Raw genomic sequence first — 17,362 nt, forward strand, 5'->3', positions numbered from 1 at the left:
ACTAGTATTTCTCTGTGTAAAATATAGAAAAGAGGAAACAGAATTCATCATGATCATGGTCCTCAGGCTCAATCAGCAGGATATTTGATATTTAGCCAATACAATTATCCTTTAATCATGTTTGCACTCAGGCTTCTCATGTCACTCTAGTTCATCTTCCTCATATCTCAGACAAGAATTTGCCAGATGAATCAGGTAATGTGTGCTTGAGATTTGTGAATTTGAATGTTGTCAACACTAATAAATGTTGCTGTAAGATCCTATTATCTGTTCATTGCTTTCATACGTCAAAAAATCTGACCTACCCAGGATCACCTTCAAAGTTTATAATTAGTGTATGGGGGGTTTTGGTTTGAAAAGTCAGTTTACAACAGGGCCAACCCATTAAAGGGCCCATATTTTACACCTTTCTGGGATGTAATTTGAGGTATTGGTACCCCTAAGATGATACATCAGTGGTTTAAATCCACAAAACACTTCTGGAGTCTCAGGGGTAAACTTTGTTAGAGCAGAATCGGGTACAATTGAGGTCAATGGTGAGTCCTTCTTCAGATGTAATAAAACAACAGAAAAACGGCGTCATTTACATTGTTTTTTAAGCCTAAATGTCCTCTGATATCTTCTGATGAGGTGCATTCAGGGACCTTCGGAAATGCTAATGTCTGCTAGCTTAGCCACTTCTGGTGGACTTTTAGGCTTAAAACACAATTTTAATGACCTCGTTTCGAGTTGAATATGAATGTCGGGGCTTGCGGACACTTGGATGACACCACACGAGCAGTATGGAGGCATGTTGTGATTTTTCTGTTGTTTTATTACGTCTAAAGATAGGTAACTAATCAGCTACACTGTTTACCCCTGAAACTCCAAAAGTGTTTGGTGGACAAACACTTCACCACCACCACCACCACCACCACCCCCCCCCCCCACCCCCAGCCTACACTGTGAATGTTAGAATGATGTTTTCAGTGTAGACAAGAACAATACATTGATTTGTGCATTATTAGTTACATAGATGTAACTTAGTTGAAGATCTGCCCATACTGAAACTCAAATTTACACATAAAAACAGGCACTTCCAACTATAATTAAATGATTATAAGTCATTAAATGAACTCAATTAATACAGCAGTAACCATTATATCAGAGATGATCAACAGACTAAAATATTCTATTCTGACTAAAAGAAAAATCTTTTTAATATCTGCTGGTGTAACAAACAGGAAGTGGATCATTATAATTTGTCTGGTTTCTTACCAGTGGACAAGCCCAGGGGTCAGGGAAGCTGCTCAGTTTGTTCCTGCTCACATTGAGGAAGCTCAGGGATTTCAAACAGTGCATGACGGCCACAGGCAGACTGGTCAGACCATTATCGGATACATCCAGCTCCTCTAACTTACGAAGGCCGATCCAGTTTGTAGCTGAAATGAAAGAACACAAGCTGAGTCTAAATCCGACCTCGGTGACCGAAAGGCCATTCCTCTGCTTTTACTCTCAATAAGTTTGAGTCAGTACATTTATTGTCTCACACATTTATGGAAACATTAATTGACAGAAAGTATTTAAATGGCTGTACCTACAAGTATTCATGAACATTATGCAGAGACATGCTAAACCAATCAGTTGATTATCAGCAACTTCAATCAAAAGCCACTGTGATGATGTATTCATTTATAAAAGTAATTGTCAGGTCCCTAGATGGAATATTGCCCCCAGCAACTGATGACACAGAGAAAGAATATGGAAGTTGGTGAATACTGCCTGCATGCAGAATAAAGAAAAAGAACCTGACACGCTGTGCATATTTTTATACTGCTAGCTGTATGGATATCTAGAGAAAAGAAGGCTGCTGTTCTCTGCTGCATTTGGGAGAATTGTTTTTTATTTAACAGGACATCATTATTTCTAAAATCTCAATAGATTTTTTACTATAAAAGATCTTTGCAGCCTACCACTTGGTAGTTTCATTGTGGATTACCTCTGTGTTTTCTAGCACTGTGGGGTGATACAATTCAGCTGAAAACCACTACACACAGTGCATTTTTAAAGGAAAATTAATATATGAAAATAAGAAAACAACAACCCAGCATCTGCCAGGCAGGTTTAGGTGACTGTGAGCTGAAAGTATTAACTTTCTCCAGTTCCACTGCATCTCAAACAGATAAACAATCATATTTGCTTTGGTCTTCACTAACTAAATTATAACAGAGTTGAAACATACTGTCATGGATGTCAAACAGCACTGTGAGCTGGTTCCTGCCAGCAGAAATTCTCTGGATGTGGATCAGATGGAGAAGTCCAGGGGGCAAACTGGTGAGCTGGTTCTGAGAGAGATTCACCTGCTGTAAACTGAAGAACAGAAAAACATACATTATGTCGAGGCACCTGGTTAGGTTGAGACCTTACAATATTAAAGAGAAACCAAACAGTTCAAACAAACAAAAACTCCCCATACACTCAAGATTCCCGAAAGAAGGCTGAGACTGATTTGAGGGAGGCTGGAGAGTAGGCCTCCTCACTCCCATAGTTTTGCTAATTGAAAGGTACCTTTGTGTTAGTAAAATCATATTGCTTTCATCATTACAGGTTTGGTGTCGTCCTCCCTATGAGTTGTGGTCACTCGGTTGAGTCAAGTGTAATTCCGAGTTTGTGGCTGTAACAAACCACCAAGTTCTTCCTTTACGATTGCCTTGAGTCAATGATGCTCCACATCCAAATTATGCCAGGGTCTTACGGTCTTACTTTCCTGCAAGTTAATCTATTAGGACCCGAGCACTGACAATTCCTCGGATTATAATTATTCAAGCAAAAGGATCCCATTTTTAAGGGGCCTAGACTCATGGAACTACATAGAAAATTCAAAAGTGGTGTCAATTTTCAGATTCTGGAGTCATTTGAAATGAGTGGCAAAATTGCTCCACAGTACCCCCAAAAACGCAGCCACTCGGTCTCATTTCATCGATCTTTACAGGATTCGGTACACACATGTATCAGACGGGAAAAAAAGTCTCAAGGACCAATATGCTAAACCCAACAGGGAGTCAGCCACTTTGAATATAGTAGCTATTTTGGCTGATTTATACATTTTAACAAACTCCTCCCAGAGCTTTCATTAGATCAACTTCAAATTTGTTGAGGTTCATCCAAACACCTTGAACCCACATAAAAACACCTTAACACCCACATTAAAAGTTGTTAAAAGACTTACAATCCCAGTGCACCCTAGCGGCAAAAGGAAATCACTTCTTCATTACATGTCTTACACTTTGATATACTACTACGCCCAAAAGTGGTGCTTGCAGCCCTACTATTTATTTTACATTTGTATTTATTTATTTTGATGGAAGCTACCACTTCCCTCCTAATTCTGATCTTTGTGCTTACCTTGGCCCGGTACACATTAGTCAGATCTATCTCGGTTTTTGTTTTCCTTTAAATTGTCATTTAAACCAATGATAATAGCAGTAACAATATACTGATGCATACATGTCTGAAATCCAATCACCATGTTACTCTATACAACAAATGTAATTAACTGGAGGAAATCAATCATATCCAAGATGGAGGACACTGACTCGCTGCTACCCTGGGGCTCAGTGGAAAAATATACATCACAGCTGCAGCCAGGCCACAGTACCTCCTGCCATGTGTACCTGGAGCAGATGACCTCCTGAGAGCTGTGAGCAGGAGGCAGCTCCTTCAGCAAGTTGTCAGAAAGATCTAGAGTTTGCAGGTAGATGAGGCCCCAGGGCACCACAGAGGGCAGAGCAGTCAGACTGTTGGAAGACAGATCCAGGTGGGTGATTCGTGAGGAGATATCCATGAACCAATCCAGCTCCAACCAGGGCAGCTGCAGACCGCTCCAACACACACTGACAGCCTGCATGCACAAAGAGTAACTCTATCACAAGTGGACAGCTCTTTCACATATACCGATTTATATATGGCCACCACCACAATATCAACACCGAGCAACACATATCGATTTTCTATACGTTTTCTATGAGATTTTATAAGGGTATTAAAAAGAAACATGTAAAAACACGTCATAAAAGATCTTTGCTGTTGCACAAAACTATTTAATTTAATTAACAACATGTCATAACATACATCATCTCTTGTAATTTAGTGTAGCACTTACATGTAGCACATGTGGTTTGGCTTTTAATGTTAATGTACTTACATGAATCTTGCTGTTCTGGGTTTGTACCTTCTTAGTTGAATGCACTTATTCTAAGTCGCTTTGGATAAAAGCGCCAGCTAAATGAAATGTAATGTAATCTAATGTTATCTCAAGGTACTTTACATTGTAAGTTTGAGACCTTAAAAACATTAAGTTAGAGTAATATTCCCACCAAGTTTGGTGAAAATCCGTTCATGTGTTTCGAGCTATATTGTGTACACCCTCACAGTGGTTTAGAAACAACACTGGACTCCTGCGTTACAAACCTCCTTCAATTCTCCGTGGGATGTTTCCTGGAGCTGGAGTCTGAGGAGGTGTTTGCTGAAGACTGGATGGTCCATCAGGGTGTATGATGAGAATCCTGCTCCATTCTGCAGCAGGAAGCGAGCTATCTCCTCATTACCTTCAACACAAAACACACTACTCACTCTCTCTTTCCACATTAGCAGAGGTTCTCTCAGTGTCTTTCACCATGTGCTTGCGCATCGCTATTATATTACAACATAAGATGTTGCTAAATGTACGTTTTCATCACTACATCAATACAATTAATATCAAAATCAAAACCAAGCCAATACACCACTAAGCATTACATGAATAAGAATAATTTATTATAGATTTAGTGTTAATTAATCTAATGGGTAAGTCAGACTAATAGTTTGTCTTTATGTCTTACAATTAGTCTAATTAACCTGCAGTATTTGAATGATCTCTAGGTGTAGAGCTCAGACATTAAACAGCATTAGGGTATTATTTAAGTTTTTAAGTAGTAATGTTTATAGGCACCAAGAGACAATTTCAACTTGGAGGTAAGTGACAGTATAAATTCCTGTACACAAATTCAGTGTTTTGAAGTGTGAAGTCTACTTTCTTTATTCACACGTTATTTCTTTGTATGCCCACTAGAGGCTCAGAGCATATTGCAGTTTGTGCACCATCTATGGAGGCCTGTGCCACGGTGTCTCGTGTGAGAGTATAAACAAGGCTTTAAGAGGAAAGATATGGGGTGCCTTCCATTCAGTTATTTATGCTTCCTCTTGTCCTCACTCGTCCCAAAACAGATTGAACTCTGCAATCATCAAGGATGTTTCAGTCCCTTAAATATTCCATGGAGGAGAAGGAGCAGGGGTATAGGGGGAGGACTCACAGATGTATATGAGTGAGGGAAGGGAGTTGCCAAATTAGTCTAATGGAAGGCATCTATGGTAAAAGCAAGTAAACATTAAATACAGACGTTGAATGTATTTTGAAGGAACAGTGGATTATCAAATCAGTAAAGAAGCCTTCTGTTATATTCAATGTATAATGTGGAGTGTATACATGTCCGTCTCCCTACCTGCCCGTGCAGCAGCATACAGTGGCAGTCCAGTAACAACAGCAAACTCATCGCTGTGGATGGCACAGTCCTTGGCATCAGCGTCATAGCTGTGGACCAGCAACCGGACCACATCCAGGTGACCCTGCTGGCAAGATGTGGCCAGCATCCAGTTCAGTAAGTCTCTCCTTAGACATGGACCTGAGAGGGAGCCAGAGACTTCCCATAATTCAACCCCTTTTATTAGACCATCTCAGCCTGGTAAATAACCATCTCTTCCGCCACACCTGCAGTTTATAATGCCATTGTGAAACATTTGTCATCTCCAATTTCAGGTCAAGCTTGGTAACATCAGAGTTGACTTCTCAGACTTGACACAGCTCATCTAGAGTTACAGGTTTCACAGGCTGAGAAGTACCAACTGACCTTTGATTAAAACTTTTTTACAAATTAAAGGCCAGCCCTGTCTCATATTTTGTGAATGTTGAGCCGTCGCTCTTTCTCCTACCTGGTATAGCATCCAGCAGCTCTTTGACCAGGCTGGTGTGGCCGTAGTAAGCTGCCAGGATGGCTGGGTTGCTGTTGGATGGCTCCTGGGGCACAGAGATATGAGCTTCTTTTAGCAGGTAACGCACACTCTCCAGATCACCATGGTGAGTGGCCGCACACAGGAGATGTACCTAGAGATATATAAATATATATATAAAAACACACACAATGATAAAATTGGTGACTATTAAGAATATATTCACAAAGTAATCCTAAATCTAGCTATTATTTGCCACTGGTGTTAATCCAGGTCAACAGTGATTGTAAATAACCCAATTTATGTTTCTGTTAATATTGTTAGTGTCTTAAGTTGCAGTGTGTAGAATTTAGTGACATTAAGTGGTGAAGTTGCATGTTGCAGCTGAAAACCCCTCACCTCATCCTCCCCTTCCAAACATGAAAGAGAACCTGTGGTAACCTTCAGTTTTCATAAAAAACTGAAAGGGTGTTTGTCCAGTCTGGGCTACTACAAGAAACATGGCAGCCTCCATAGAGAGGACCCCCTCCTGCTGTAAATATAAAGTATTTCAATATAAAGGGACCATTCTAGAGTAAATAAAACAACAATTTGTATAATTTAGATTAAACACACTCGTGAAAAAAATCACTAGAATTATTTTATATTCAATTTCACCTTTCACCTAAATCTTACACCCTGGACCTTTAAGGCGAGACAATCTTAGATTATTATAATTTTATATATTTTTTTGATGGTGAAGATCCGGTAGAGACGCGAACTTCCTGTTAAGAACAATCTGTAACTTCCTGAAGAAAAGAAACTGTTAAAAGCAGCTGGAACTGAGTAAGAAAAGGGAAAGATGAATGTTTAAGCAACCCTCCAAAGAGGAACAAGGTTAGTATTTGTTGGAAAAGAGCAATGCTAAGATGCAGTTTTTTTGTATTAAGTTAATGTCGAATCTAATGGTAGTAATTTGTTTTCATTACTTGTTTAATTGAATTAATATTAGCCTAAGTTCACCGAGCTCTGGGCTATGGAAACACAATGTAATTGTGAAGAGAGATAGCTAACATGTCGAATATTCCTTTTTTTGTGTCTTTATATCCAGCTCTTATTGTTTGTGGGAGCTTCAATAAACCTGAAAAACATCAGTTAAAGTCTTGACCATCTTTCAGGGGATCTGATACCATCATTCTATCATGGTGTAGTTCAGATGTGTTGGTATTCCTATCATTAATTTCTCTTACAATTGTTCGCATGGTGAGTTTGTACGAACATGCCACGTCAGCCTTAACAAACCCTTCTATTATCAGAAAAGTGTGTAAGCCTCACATATTCTACCATTACTGGCAATGACTCTTCCATTTCAATCGTCATTGCTGCTCCCTTCATTTCTATCAGACATTTTCTTATGTATAAATACTTTAAACATTGACACACTTTTCCATTATGTTAAAAACAGTTTCTTCTAATCAATGTCGTAAATATTGTAAATTTGTTGATGTGTTCAGCTAACGGTTTGAGTCAGCCTGTGATCGTTTTCTCTTGTACTCCAATGAGTTTGGACATAAAAAATGTGGGCTGAGCCTCATTCTAGTCTAGACTCGTATGAGTATGAGAAAATGGTAAATGCGCGAAAATGTCCCAAAAGATCTTGTGTGCAACATTTAAGAACAAATCTGTTTGTACAAACGGTTCTTGCATGAGGTCCAATGTTTTTTCCCCAACATATTAGAACTGTACAGCAATCCTTGCACACATATTACTAAGACTGTGGATGAAAAAATAATAGACTACTAGAAAAGGGAACTGAAGTCCATTGACAATACTCTGCAAAACACACACTGCAACACACAAAGTACATTAAGCTCACTCTGGCCAGCACTCTCTCAGACAGTGGCTGCATCTAAAGACAATTTTACAGTTGAAAGAAAGGAAAACACTAATTTTATATTTTCTGTTTCTGAGCCTTAATGAAATGTTTTAGACTTGAATGGAAAAAGAATGAAAAAACTTCCACAGTAACCATTGAAAAAGAAAAAGAATGTGGCTGGATGAAAAACCGAAAACACTAAAAGAATGTTTTTATTTTCATTAAAAAATATCCCTTTGTAGTAAAAAAAATGATAATAATCTTGTTCAATCATTAGCATCATCTGTGTTAGATGATGGTGTACAGCAGATGCATCAAATACAAGTTTTATAGTTTATCTTTAGTTTTATCCTTTATTTAAAGTCAATTTTGTAATTTTTATCTATATTGTTTGTAAAGCTGCATTTCTTGTATGAAAGGTTCTATACAAATATATAATTAAAATTATTTATTTTATTATTATGTTGAGTGATTGTTGTAAATTAATGGTTTGTCTTCTTATGTAACTATGCAACACTTTTACCCAAAAAAATTCTCTCTCTCTTTATCTCACTCTCTTTCGATGAGAGCTCATTTTTTTGGTGGATTTACTTGTACCAGATCAGCTGGGTGCGAGTATTAAAAAGCCCTGACCTGCTTCTTACCAGCATATTACAGTAACCATAGTTTTCAGCATGCATAACACATGTGACACTGATAACTACAGCCCAGCCACCACATGTCATGTGTATTTTGGGTGTACTCACCCCATTGATCTGGGGCTCCCCTGAACTGCACTCCATGCAGCAGGCTCTCTGGATCAGCTCTCTGGCAGCCATCTCCTCTCCTTCTTTGTACGCCGCCTGGATGTTCTCCAGCGTGAGAGACGGAGCGAGGGCAGAGCGGGCCCCCATAGCATCCACCAACGATGCCTTGGCTCCCATTTCCTCCCCAGGGCCTGAGAGCAGAGAGACACGCCCAAGAGAATAGAAAGAGTACTTATGAGGAGGAATGGGATCATATGGTGGCGTAGTGCAGGTTGAACACATCGTATTACTGTAGGCTTGTTAGCAGCAGACACCCAGAACTAGGTCATCTTATTAAAGAACACTGTCACAGCTGAGTGGATTAGTGCACAATGTGAAAGAGTACTAAAAGGTAGAGCAGCACTTGACACTCAACTCACAAAGATATTAGGATTTACAGGCAAATACTAATACCAGTGCTCCTGGACTAAGAATGTCAATATCAAGTTAATACTCCCAATTCTATGTGGCTAATGACAGAAAAGAGTGCTGAGGGTTTCCATTCAAATACGTGGGGAAGGTTTTTAATATCTTTCGGATTCAAGTGTGAACTATAATTAAGCAACTGGATGTAAATTAAACCATAAATAAATAAAACATTCTGTGGAACTAATACACACACATAGCTGACCAAAAACATGTGGCTGTGACACAGATATTTAAATGAAACCGAGCTAGATCTTTTGCCTGGCATTAAATTGTCATAAAAATCATATCAGGCTACCGTCTTCATAAACGGCATTCGCCACAATAAGACATGGGCAGTGCAAAGAGGTTGATATCTTTGATCAAAGCACGAGAATTTATTTAGTGAAACCATGAACATTGATTTTCATGCAGAACTAATGAGTCATTCAAATGATTGCTACATTACACAGTTAAGGATATGTTACCCCCACACTGCATGCACTCCTAAATATTCAATATGTTCTACATTGTTAGAATGTTCAAGTTTCAAATGTTTTGACTTTTAAGCACAGGTAAATGTTACCGATTGATAAATTGTGCGATGATTATAATTTGACAATTCTAAGAGGAATGCAGGCCAGCAGGATAATAATACATTGATAATGTCTCTGCCTGATGATGATAATAGATTTTTTTTGTGGGCATGTGTGACAGCTTCAACACAAAAATGTATATCGAGGCTGTAGAGGAACATTTGTATATAACTATTAATGTCGCTGAATTAAAGACCATTTCACCTGTGTATGAATATGTGCTTTCAGTGTATGCACATAAGCATTTGGCTAACACATAATTGCTAATGGGGAAGAAATGAATAGCACCAGTCCTGACCATAACTGCAAGATCCAAATTGGATTAAGACTGCCCAAATGATTGCTGTGACAGACAGTCAGATAGACTCCTTCGATAACACAGATGTTCCCTCCACAGTGAAACAGGAAAAGAGAACAGAAGTCCACCATCAAAGTAGACTGTTATCTTAGTCTGACATGTAAGCATAATAAAGCTACTGTAGTCCATTTATTTTTATGGTTTACAGCTCGTTTTGCCATTTGACTATTTCTATAAATCTTAAGTTGATTAGCAGACTTAAATGTTGATCAGGATGGAGACCAACACTGTGTAATATTTCTGTAGTGTTGTGATGGACATACTGCTTTTGTCAGCCATTAAACCCAACAAAGAGAACGGCTTGTTCTAGCTCAGCTTTGACCAGCATTGAACTAATAATTGCTATGCGTAACATCCAGGGAGCTAAGCTACTCAATTAAGTTATCACACTTCTAGATGTTCGTCATCTCCTGTTATTCCCGAATGCTTTCATGATGGAGTCTTATTTGGAACAGCTAGAAGAGGCAGTGGTGTAGCATTATCTATTAGCATCTATCAACAACAGGATATTGCTACATTGCTGTAAGATGTCATACAGTAAGTGTATGGATCATTCACTCATTTACAACTCTGACACTTGATGTGACACAAGCAGAGCATGGCCTCAGTTCATCAGTGCACTTCTTCAGGTTATATTAGTCCTGTGCAAACAGGAGCCACAACATGTGTTTTCTAGTTTTCAACTGTAAGAGAGGTGTGTTATGCTGCTGCACAGAATAAGACTGTTAGTTTAGAACTGGCTTTTGGAAATTGCTGGTTAACAGTATGGTTTTCTTTTTCAGGGCTATTTTTTTTACAACATACACTACATAGATTAGTAAATAAAATCTCTGCTTCTACATCATTTTATGGTTATTGACCTCACCAGCAAACACTTGTGTTTCCTATTTTAGCTTTGTCTGAGCTGCATGCGCCTGTTTCCTGCAGACCAGTGAGAATATTTTATGAATAATTAATACAAAGAGAGTCTGACTGGCCTGCTGAGGTTACATGAGAAAGGCTGAGACATGGAAACCATTAGACCCCCATGTGCCTCCCATCCACCATCAATACTCCTTTTCACAGCTTCCCCCGACCTGTCTGGGAAAGCTGAAAGAAGAACTTGGGAGGGATGAGGCTGCCAACATCTCCTCCAATAATGAATTGTCCTTTTCACTTGTCTATCTGATTTAGAGATCAAAAGAAACACACACTTATGACTTCTGCTACTTGAACAAACAAAAGTGTCGACTAAAAATCTGTGTTTTAAGCAGTGGATGTGATTAAAGAGGAGCAGAGGAAGGAAAAGGAGGAGACTATTTTTTGAGACAAATGAGAGGGACTTGAGCCACAAATTAAACAAAGGATCCTGTTACAGAAAACACACGGACAGAAAACCCTCAAGTAAGGAAAACTGATAAACCAGCTAAGCATGTAACAATCATAACACCCACTCGTTTTTATATCACAAAACATGAGACCAAGGATAGACATGGCACTAAAAACCGAGGTGACATACCTGAGTGAATGAATGTGAGGGATACTGGAATCATTCTTCATTCAATCTTTTATTTTACAGCAGAACTAACAAAGAAACTATGGTGGATTGAAGTCGCCATAGTCGTCACACTAACAGTGACCCCTACACAATCAGATCAGAAAGCGATGCAATCACACCAAACCACATTCGGAGGAGATCTGGGCCACATGTGTCAACAGTGTGAATGCAAGTCCGTCCTGGGCCACATACGAAGGACCTCCTACTCAGCTGACGTCCTCTGACACGCAGCAGTTTCACTACGAATCAAACATATATTTTCTCTTATCGTTGATTTGTTTGTAACCACCGCCACAATATCAACACTGTTTACCATGATCAATACTTTCTTCAGAGATTGATTCAACTCCTCTCTTGCTTACTCTCTGTCACAGACACAGACAAACAAAGGGACATCTGACACACTCAGACCGGGTAAAAACAACATTACGGCTCTATCTTCGTATTTGCATATAGGGCGGGGAAGTGAGATCCGCCTGTGTGATCTCACTTCCCCTTGAGATCGGATCTAGATACCAGTCTAACATAAGGAGCTGAAAATAAAAAATTTAAAAAAGGCTTGACACGTCTGCTTAAATAATTCAGCAATAACTTGATTACCAAAAGTACATTTTCTGTCAATAGAGAAATTAATTAATTTACTAATCATTGAATCTATTCAGGCTGTCAGATTTGCCACATCACATCTGGAGCTGGTCTGGCTCCCATGTAATCGGATAGGCCTACCAGCCAAACCTTTGCATACAACTGTACAGTACATGCCAGGACCCTTTTTGTCTATAGTGCTGCTTCACTCTCATCTGATGTTTCCAGCAGTTTATCTATTCAATGGAAGCAAAAGTGCTACAAAAATGTTTTGAGAAAAGCAGCTATGAGAAAAAATGCCGTGAGTATTAGGGAGCCTAAGCAGCTTAAGGAGCTGCTTAAGCAGCTAACAGAATTTCATTCAGGATTTTCAATTAATACTTGTAGTTCTCCACAATTATCTATATGTTGATTCAGATGCATTTCTATTTGAAAAAACATTCTTGTAAATTAAATAACCAATAAATATGAGCAGGGATTCATTAGTCTCGGTGTGAAGCTTTGTGTAGAAATTAAAACTTGATCCTCAAGACACCAAACACTTTTACTTTCATTCCCTCTGTGCTGGACCACAAGAAGGAACCGGTTTCACCATCCACCGCGGACAGTATTCAGCACTCACGGCCAAAACACACACTGTTGGGCAATCTGTTGGGCAGGAGACTCAGCTACATGTAAATTACTGTTTGCACTCGATGGGATGAACCTGTATTGGATACTTCAAAAGCACAATACATCTGTATATTTGTATAGTCTTGTTTTGTGAAGTCTGAAGGTTCTGACAGACAGTAACCACTCTCTTTCAACAGTTTTATGTTTGTGAATGGTGACTGGGAATGGTCCCAACAACCACACACAGGCTTCTTCTTTCTATGAAGCACTGCAGTTAAGAAGGGGCCGCTTACACTGTGTGGCTCTGTAAACAGATGGTGTGTGTTTTACATACATTTTGTGTGTTAAGTTTTTATAAGTTACGTTTGTTTGTGTTTTTCTTCAACATACAACCACTGCTTTCATTTAAAAATATAAAGCTTCTCTGTCCTTCCTGCTCCAACCAAATCGCATACTGTTGAGAGTTTAGTAGGTGGATAGTAGCTGCTGAAACATATAATACAGGTTGAAATATTGCCTGAAGCCACCACTCCCAAAACAGCTCCTTATTATTTTGAATGGTAATGCCAGCGAGACTGTCTCATTTACGCAGAAAACATATACTTGCATCAGTGTCACAAAATAAAATATCCCCTCTGAAATGTAATATTTCTTTTTAAGGTCGCTGAAAAGCCTCTAAAGCAACATTTGCTCAGCAAGGACATATCCCACTAAAATCCTCCACAGTGTATCTCACCCACATGTATGTGAGTGAGATGCATACAGAGGATGGCATCAGAACCAGGTTAATGGTTTCTCATAAACAGCCAATGCAGCATTAATGAGCTCTGCAGAAGTCATCAGATATATAACATCTTCAGAGCACACTGGCTGATCCAGATATTATAACCATAATCTGGTACCACAGAGCAGATTACAGGCTCAGTACATCCTACATGTGCAGCATATAAACAAGGCTCCATCACCATTTAGCTCTGCCCCTCTGCTTCTCTCTCCTACTAACCTGCTCATAGCGAAACAGCGAATCCTGCTCTTCCTCGTGCCACCATTGCATAGACAGCCGACAGTTTTCTTTTCATGGTTTCCCTTCAACTGCTGCGTGACTGCTCCTTAGCATCCTAACCCATCGTAGTTTGTGTTCTCTGGATAATCTCCCCTCTCTCCCTCTCCCACTGACTAGCTAAAGAGAGCGGGAGGATGGGGAGACAGAGGTACTGAAACAGGAGGAGAAGGGGGGGGTGGGGGCAGTAGGGAGTGGGGAATGATGCTCCTTTGTTTAAGAGCGACACCAGCCTCTGAGCTTCCTGTCTCTCTCCCCCTGGCAATGTTCAGGTCTACTGCATACTCACACTATATCGGATGGATCCTATCACAACTTGCAAGTCCAAAGTGTCCAAAAAGTCATTACCAAAATGTGAAAACCCCAAAAACAATCAGTTTCCATCAATTTAAACAGGGAAAGGAAGCAATACTTCAAACAATCGACCAAGCTGCTAGACATTTTTCTGCAATTCTGTTTGATATATGATACACTTCTATTTTCACTGATGCAGCTTGTCTAGGGAGAGTAGACATTGAGAAGTGAGTCCGAAAAAAGTCACTTCACATGATTTGCTCTAAAAACACCTTCGACACTGCATCTACAGCAGCTTTGTGGCTATCAGCAATCAGGGTTTCAGTTCTGTTTTTGCTATATTTAAGCAGCGCTGCAGACTCTCTACACATCCATTTATTTCAGTTTACAGTCATAATCTTCATGAACCCTCCTGATGCCTTTAACACCACACCAGGCTGTGTGAAAAGTGACATAATTCAGAGTGGGATGGATGAGAAACAGGCAGATTACTCACTGCTTTGTGGCTCCATGCTGCTGGGAGTGTCTCCAGAGTCCTGGGGAAGGCCAACAGACCAGTAGGACATTCCTCCTGGAGTCACTGTTGAACTACCACCAGAGCAGAGGCATGGATTCAGCTATCACCCTGCAGTGACAAAGACAGAAATCACAAACCCCTGAAGTAAAAACTGAACATGACACGTTTCATACAGGAAGGAATTACGGCTGAGCTGCCATATTGGATTCCAAAAGGTTGTGTATGCAATAGTACTGTGCTATGTTTTAGGTAAGACACACAGACACACAGACACAGACACACACACACACTTATAATTATGTCATAAAAAATATATATATATTGTAATTAAGTTAAACTAGTTTGCTGTGATAATGCTTGTTGCAGTTTACTTTGTGAAACTGTAAAAATGACCTGCAGTTGAGCCACAGTAGGTAAAGACCGACTGCTGGACCCAGTCCTCTGAAGCCTGGAGCTGCACCACAGCTGCTGCACAAAGAGCTGTGCATCTGTTTATTCAAAGTTCAGTGAAGCTCCACTCAGTACACAGAACTTGAGAATAAATTGCTGCTGTTGTCGTGATCGACAACATCACTTTTGTTGATAGAGTCCTGGGTCAACACTGCCACAGAGCATTGGTAATTGAATTTGACTAATTAAATCATAATTTAGATTAATTTCAAAATACTTTAATTAACAAATTAATGAGAAATTTAATTTAATTAAGTTAATGATGTAGTTAAACTAGTAGAAATAAATAGAAAGAAAAAGAGAATTAGATTTTTTGTTTCTGTTTCCAAAAATCCAGCAGATCCAAATCCAACCCCTTTCCAAGTAGTAAAGGATTCCTGAAAAAAAGAAATGGGTGTCCTTTCAACTGGAATTATTTTCCATTTTGCTAGTATAAACCACCAATATGTCGCTCAGTGAACCAGCTTCCTTCACTGTGCATTAAAGCGCATAACATGACCGTGTGGGTGCACTCCAGAATGCAGCTGTGAAATCTAATCTGAACCTGCTGGTGCTGAAAAAGATTACCTTGGCATTGAAACAAGTATTGGCACTGAAAAAAAAGGTATCACTGAATAATAAAACACAAGCATAAAAAAATATTTTTTAGTTTAACCAGTACTTGAATGTATATATTAAACTAGTATTTCCAGTATACACTGTCAGTGTTCTAGCCACATATCTTTCCAGAAAACGAAATACAAAATAGTAGACCTTCATCCCAAACTCTGGATCTCTCTATTCAGTTTTCTCTTGTAAACATACATCATCTCCCCCTCTCTTCCATCCTCCCACACACACACACACGTGTATGTGTGGGTGGGTGTCATGAGGTGGGTTTTACGAACCACTGAGATTAATGTATATGCACCCCCACTGTCACTTTGATTGCTACCACATACTGTAAAAACCACACGTTTGGAGCGTGTTGTAAAAGAGGAGATGTTTTAAAAACCACATTTCAAACCAGTGTCATGGATCAAAGAGAAAGTTTGAACACTGAATTACAGCATGAATCACAGTGACCATGAACTAAGAGGCAGTAGAATACAGCCCACTGGTGTTTTTCTTCAACCACAACGTCACGTACCGACTCGTGAAACCAGGAGCTGTCACAGTGGCACCAGACAAGATGTGACAGTAAACTCACCGCATGCTCGGAGCTCCAGACGGTTTGAGCGCAGTAAACTTCTTACAGGCGGAGAGGACCCAGATTAGTGTTTGACATCAACATTTGACTGAACTTCCTGATTCCGCGATGCAAACTTTCCAATCCGCACACACACGCACGCGCACGCGCGCACACACACGCTGTCAGGGCAGACGAGGCGAGTCCGAGCGGGACGAGCGAATGTTTTCTGCTCGTGTTGTTGGAGAGTTTGATACAAACCCAGTTGGCTCAGGAAGACCCTCCTGTCTACGCGTCTCTAAACAGCGGACATTATTCATCGCATATAAATCACAGCTCATTGGTAGAAATCACTCGACTCGACTGCAGTTGACTCTTCTCCCCTTCTCTATGTGAGCGAGTACCCGCCCCCACCATACCTCTGATTGGCTTAGTTTTAGGGACGACGCGTGATGATTGGTTAGTCTTAGGGAATAATATCAGGTTAGGCCAATAAGAGGCAGAATAGGGACGGTTCTTCTCCTGGCTAGAGATGTATAAAAGTGAAGTCCTCTTGTTTGAAACAAAACGTCTGAACCCTGCTCTGCACACTTGTCGCACATGCCCCGAAAAATGCAGAAGACATGTTTTCCACATAATCTGAGCTGTCACCACACAAAGGAAATAGTTGTTTTAATTACACAGCGTCTCATTTTTCCATCCTGAAGCTGATTTTCATCGTTGCAGAGATGAGGTGGGAAAAGTAGGCTAGTCTTATAATAGTTATATAATGATAATAATTAGTTGTTGATTAGAATTGTCTCCAGTCAGTCCCACTCAACAGTTTATCCAGATTTACTAATCTAACAACAGTAGCTCCAGTGTTCCCTGTATTTAACCAGTTGTATAGGGGGCAAATAAAAAAGACTCCCAGCTCTGAGGTTTTAAGTTAGATATTTGCATAAAGCACACTTTCAGCTTTTTATTTATAGTTGACCAAGACTAATAAAACCATAAAGCCTATGTGAGCTCAATATTAACACCTAAATGATTCTTTAAAAAAAAAAACTCAAAATAACTTAAATGTACCGTTCATTTGCAAACTTCCTCTGTAATAAATGTGTTTTGACAGGCCAT

The 17,362-nt window shown here is 39.6% G+C and overlaps 1 protein-coding gene across 1 annotated transcript in view; it reads right to left on the minus strand.

The window, feature by feature from the left end:
• Positions 1 to 16,601, minus strand: part of lrrk1 (leucine-rich repeat kinase 1) — a 59,595-nt gene extending 42,994 nt beyond the window's left edge. The window contains 9 exon segments of the mRNA XM_034581713.1: positions 1,258 to 1,421; positions 2,222 to 2,349; positions 3,654 to 3,880; positions 4,450 to 4,586; positions 5,520 to 5,699; positions 6,007 to 6,178; positions 8,626 to 8,816; positions 14,608 to 14,736; positions 16,268 to 16,601. Of these exon segments, the coding sequence (XP_034437604.1) occupies positions 1,258 to 1,421; positions 2,222 to 2,349; positions 3,654 to 3,880; positions 4,450 to 4,586; positions 5,520 to 5,699; positions 6,007 to 6,178; positions 8,626 to 8,816; positions 14,608 to 14,677 (1,269 nt within the window). The 5' untranslated portion in view covers positions 14,678 to 14,736; positions 16,268 to 16,601.
• Positions 16,602 to 17,362: the final 761 nt, after the last annotated feature.

The sequence above is a fragment of the Hippoglossus hippoglossus genome, chromosome 3 (genome assembly GCF_009819705.1).
Source record: "Hippoglossus hippoglossus isolate fHipHip1 chromosome 3, fHipHip1.pri, whole genome shotgun sequence".
NCBI lineage: Eukaryota > Metazoa > Chordata > Actinopteri > Pleuronectiformes > Pleuronectidae > Hippoglossus > Hippoglossus hippoglossus.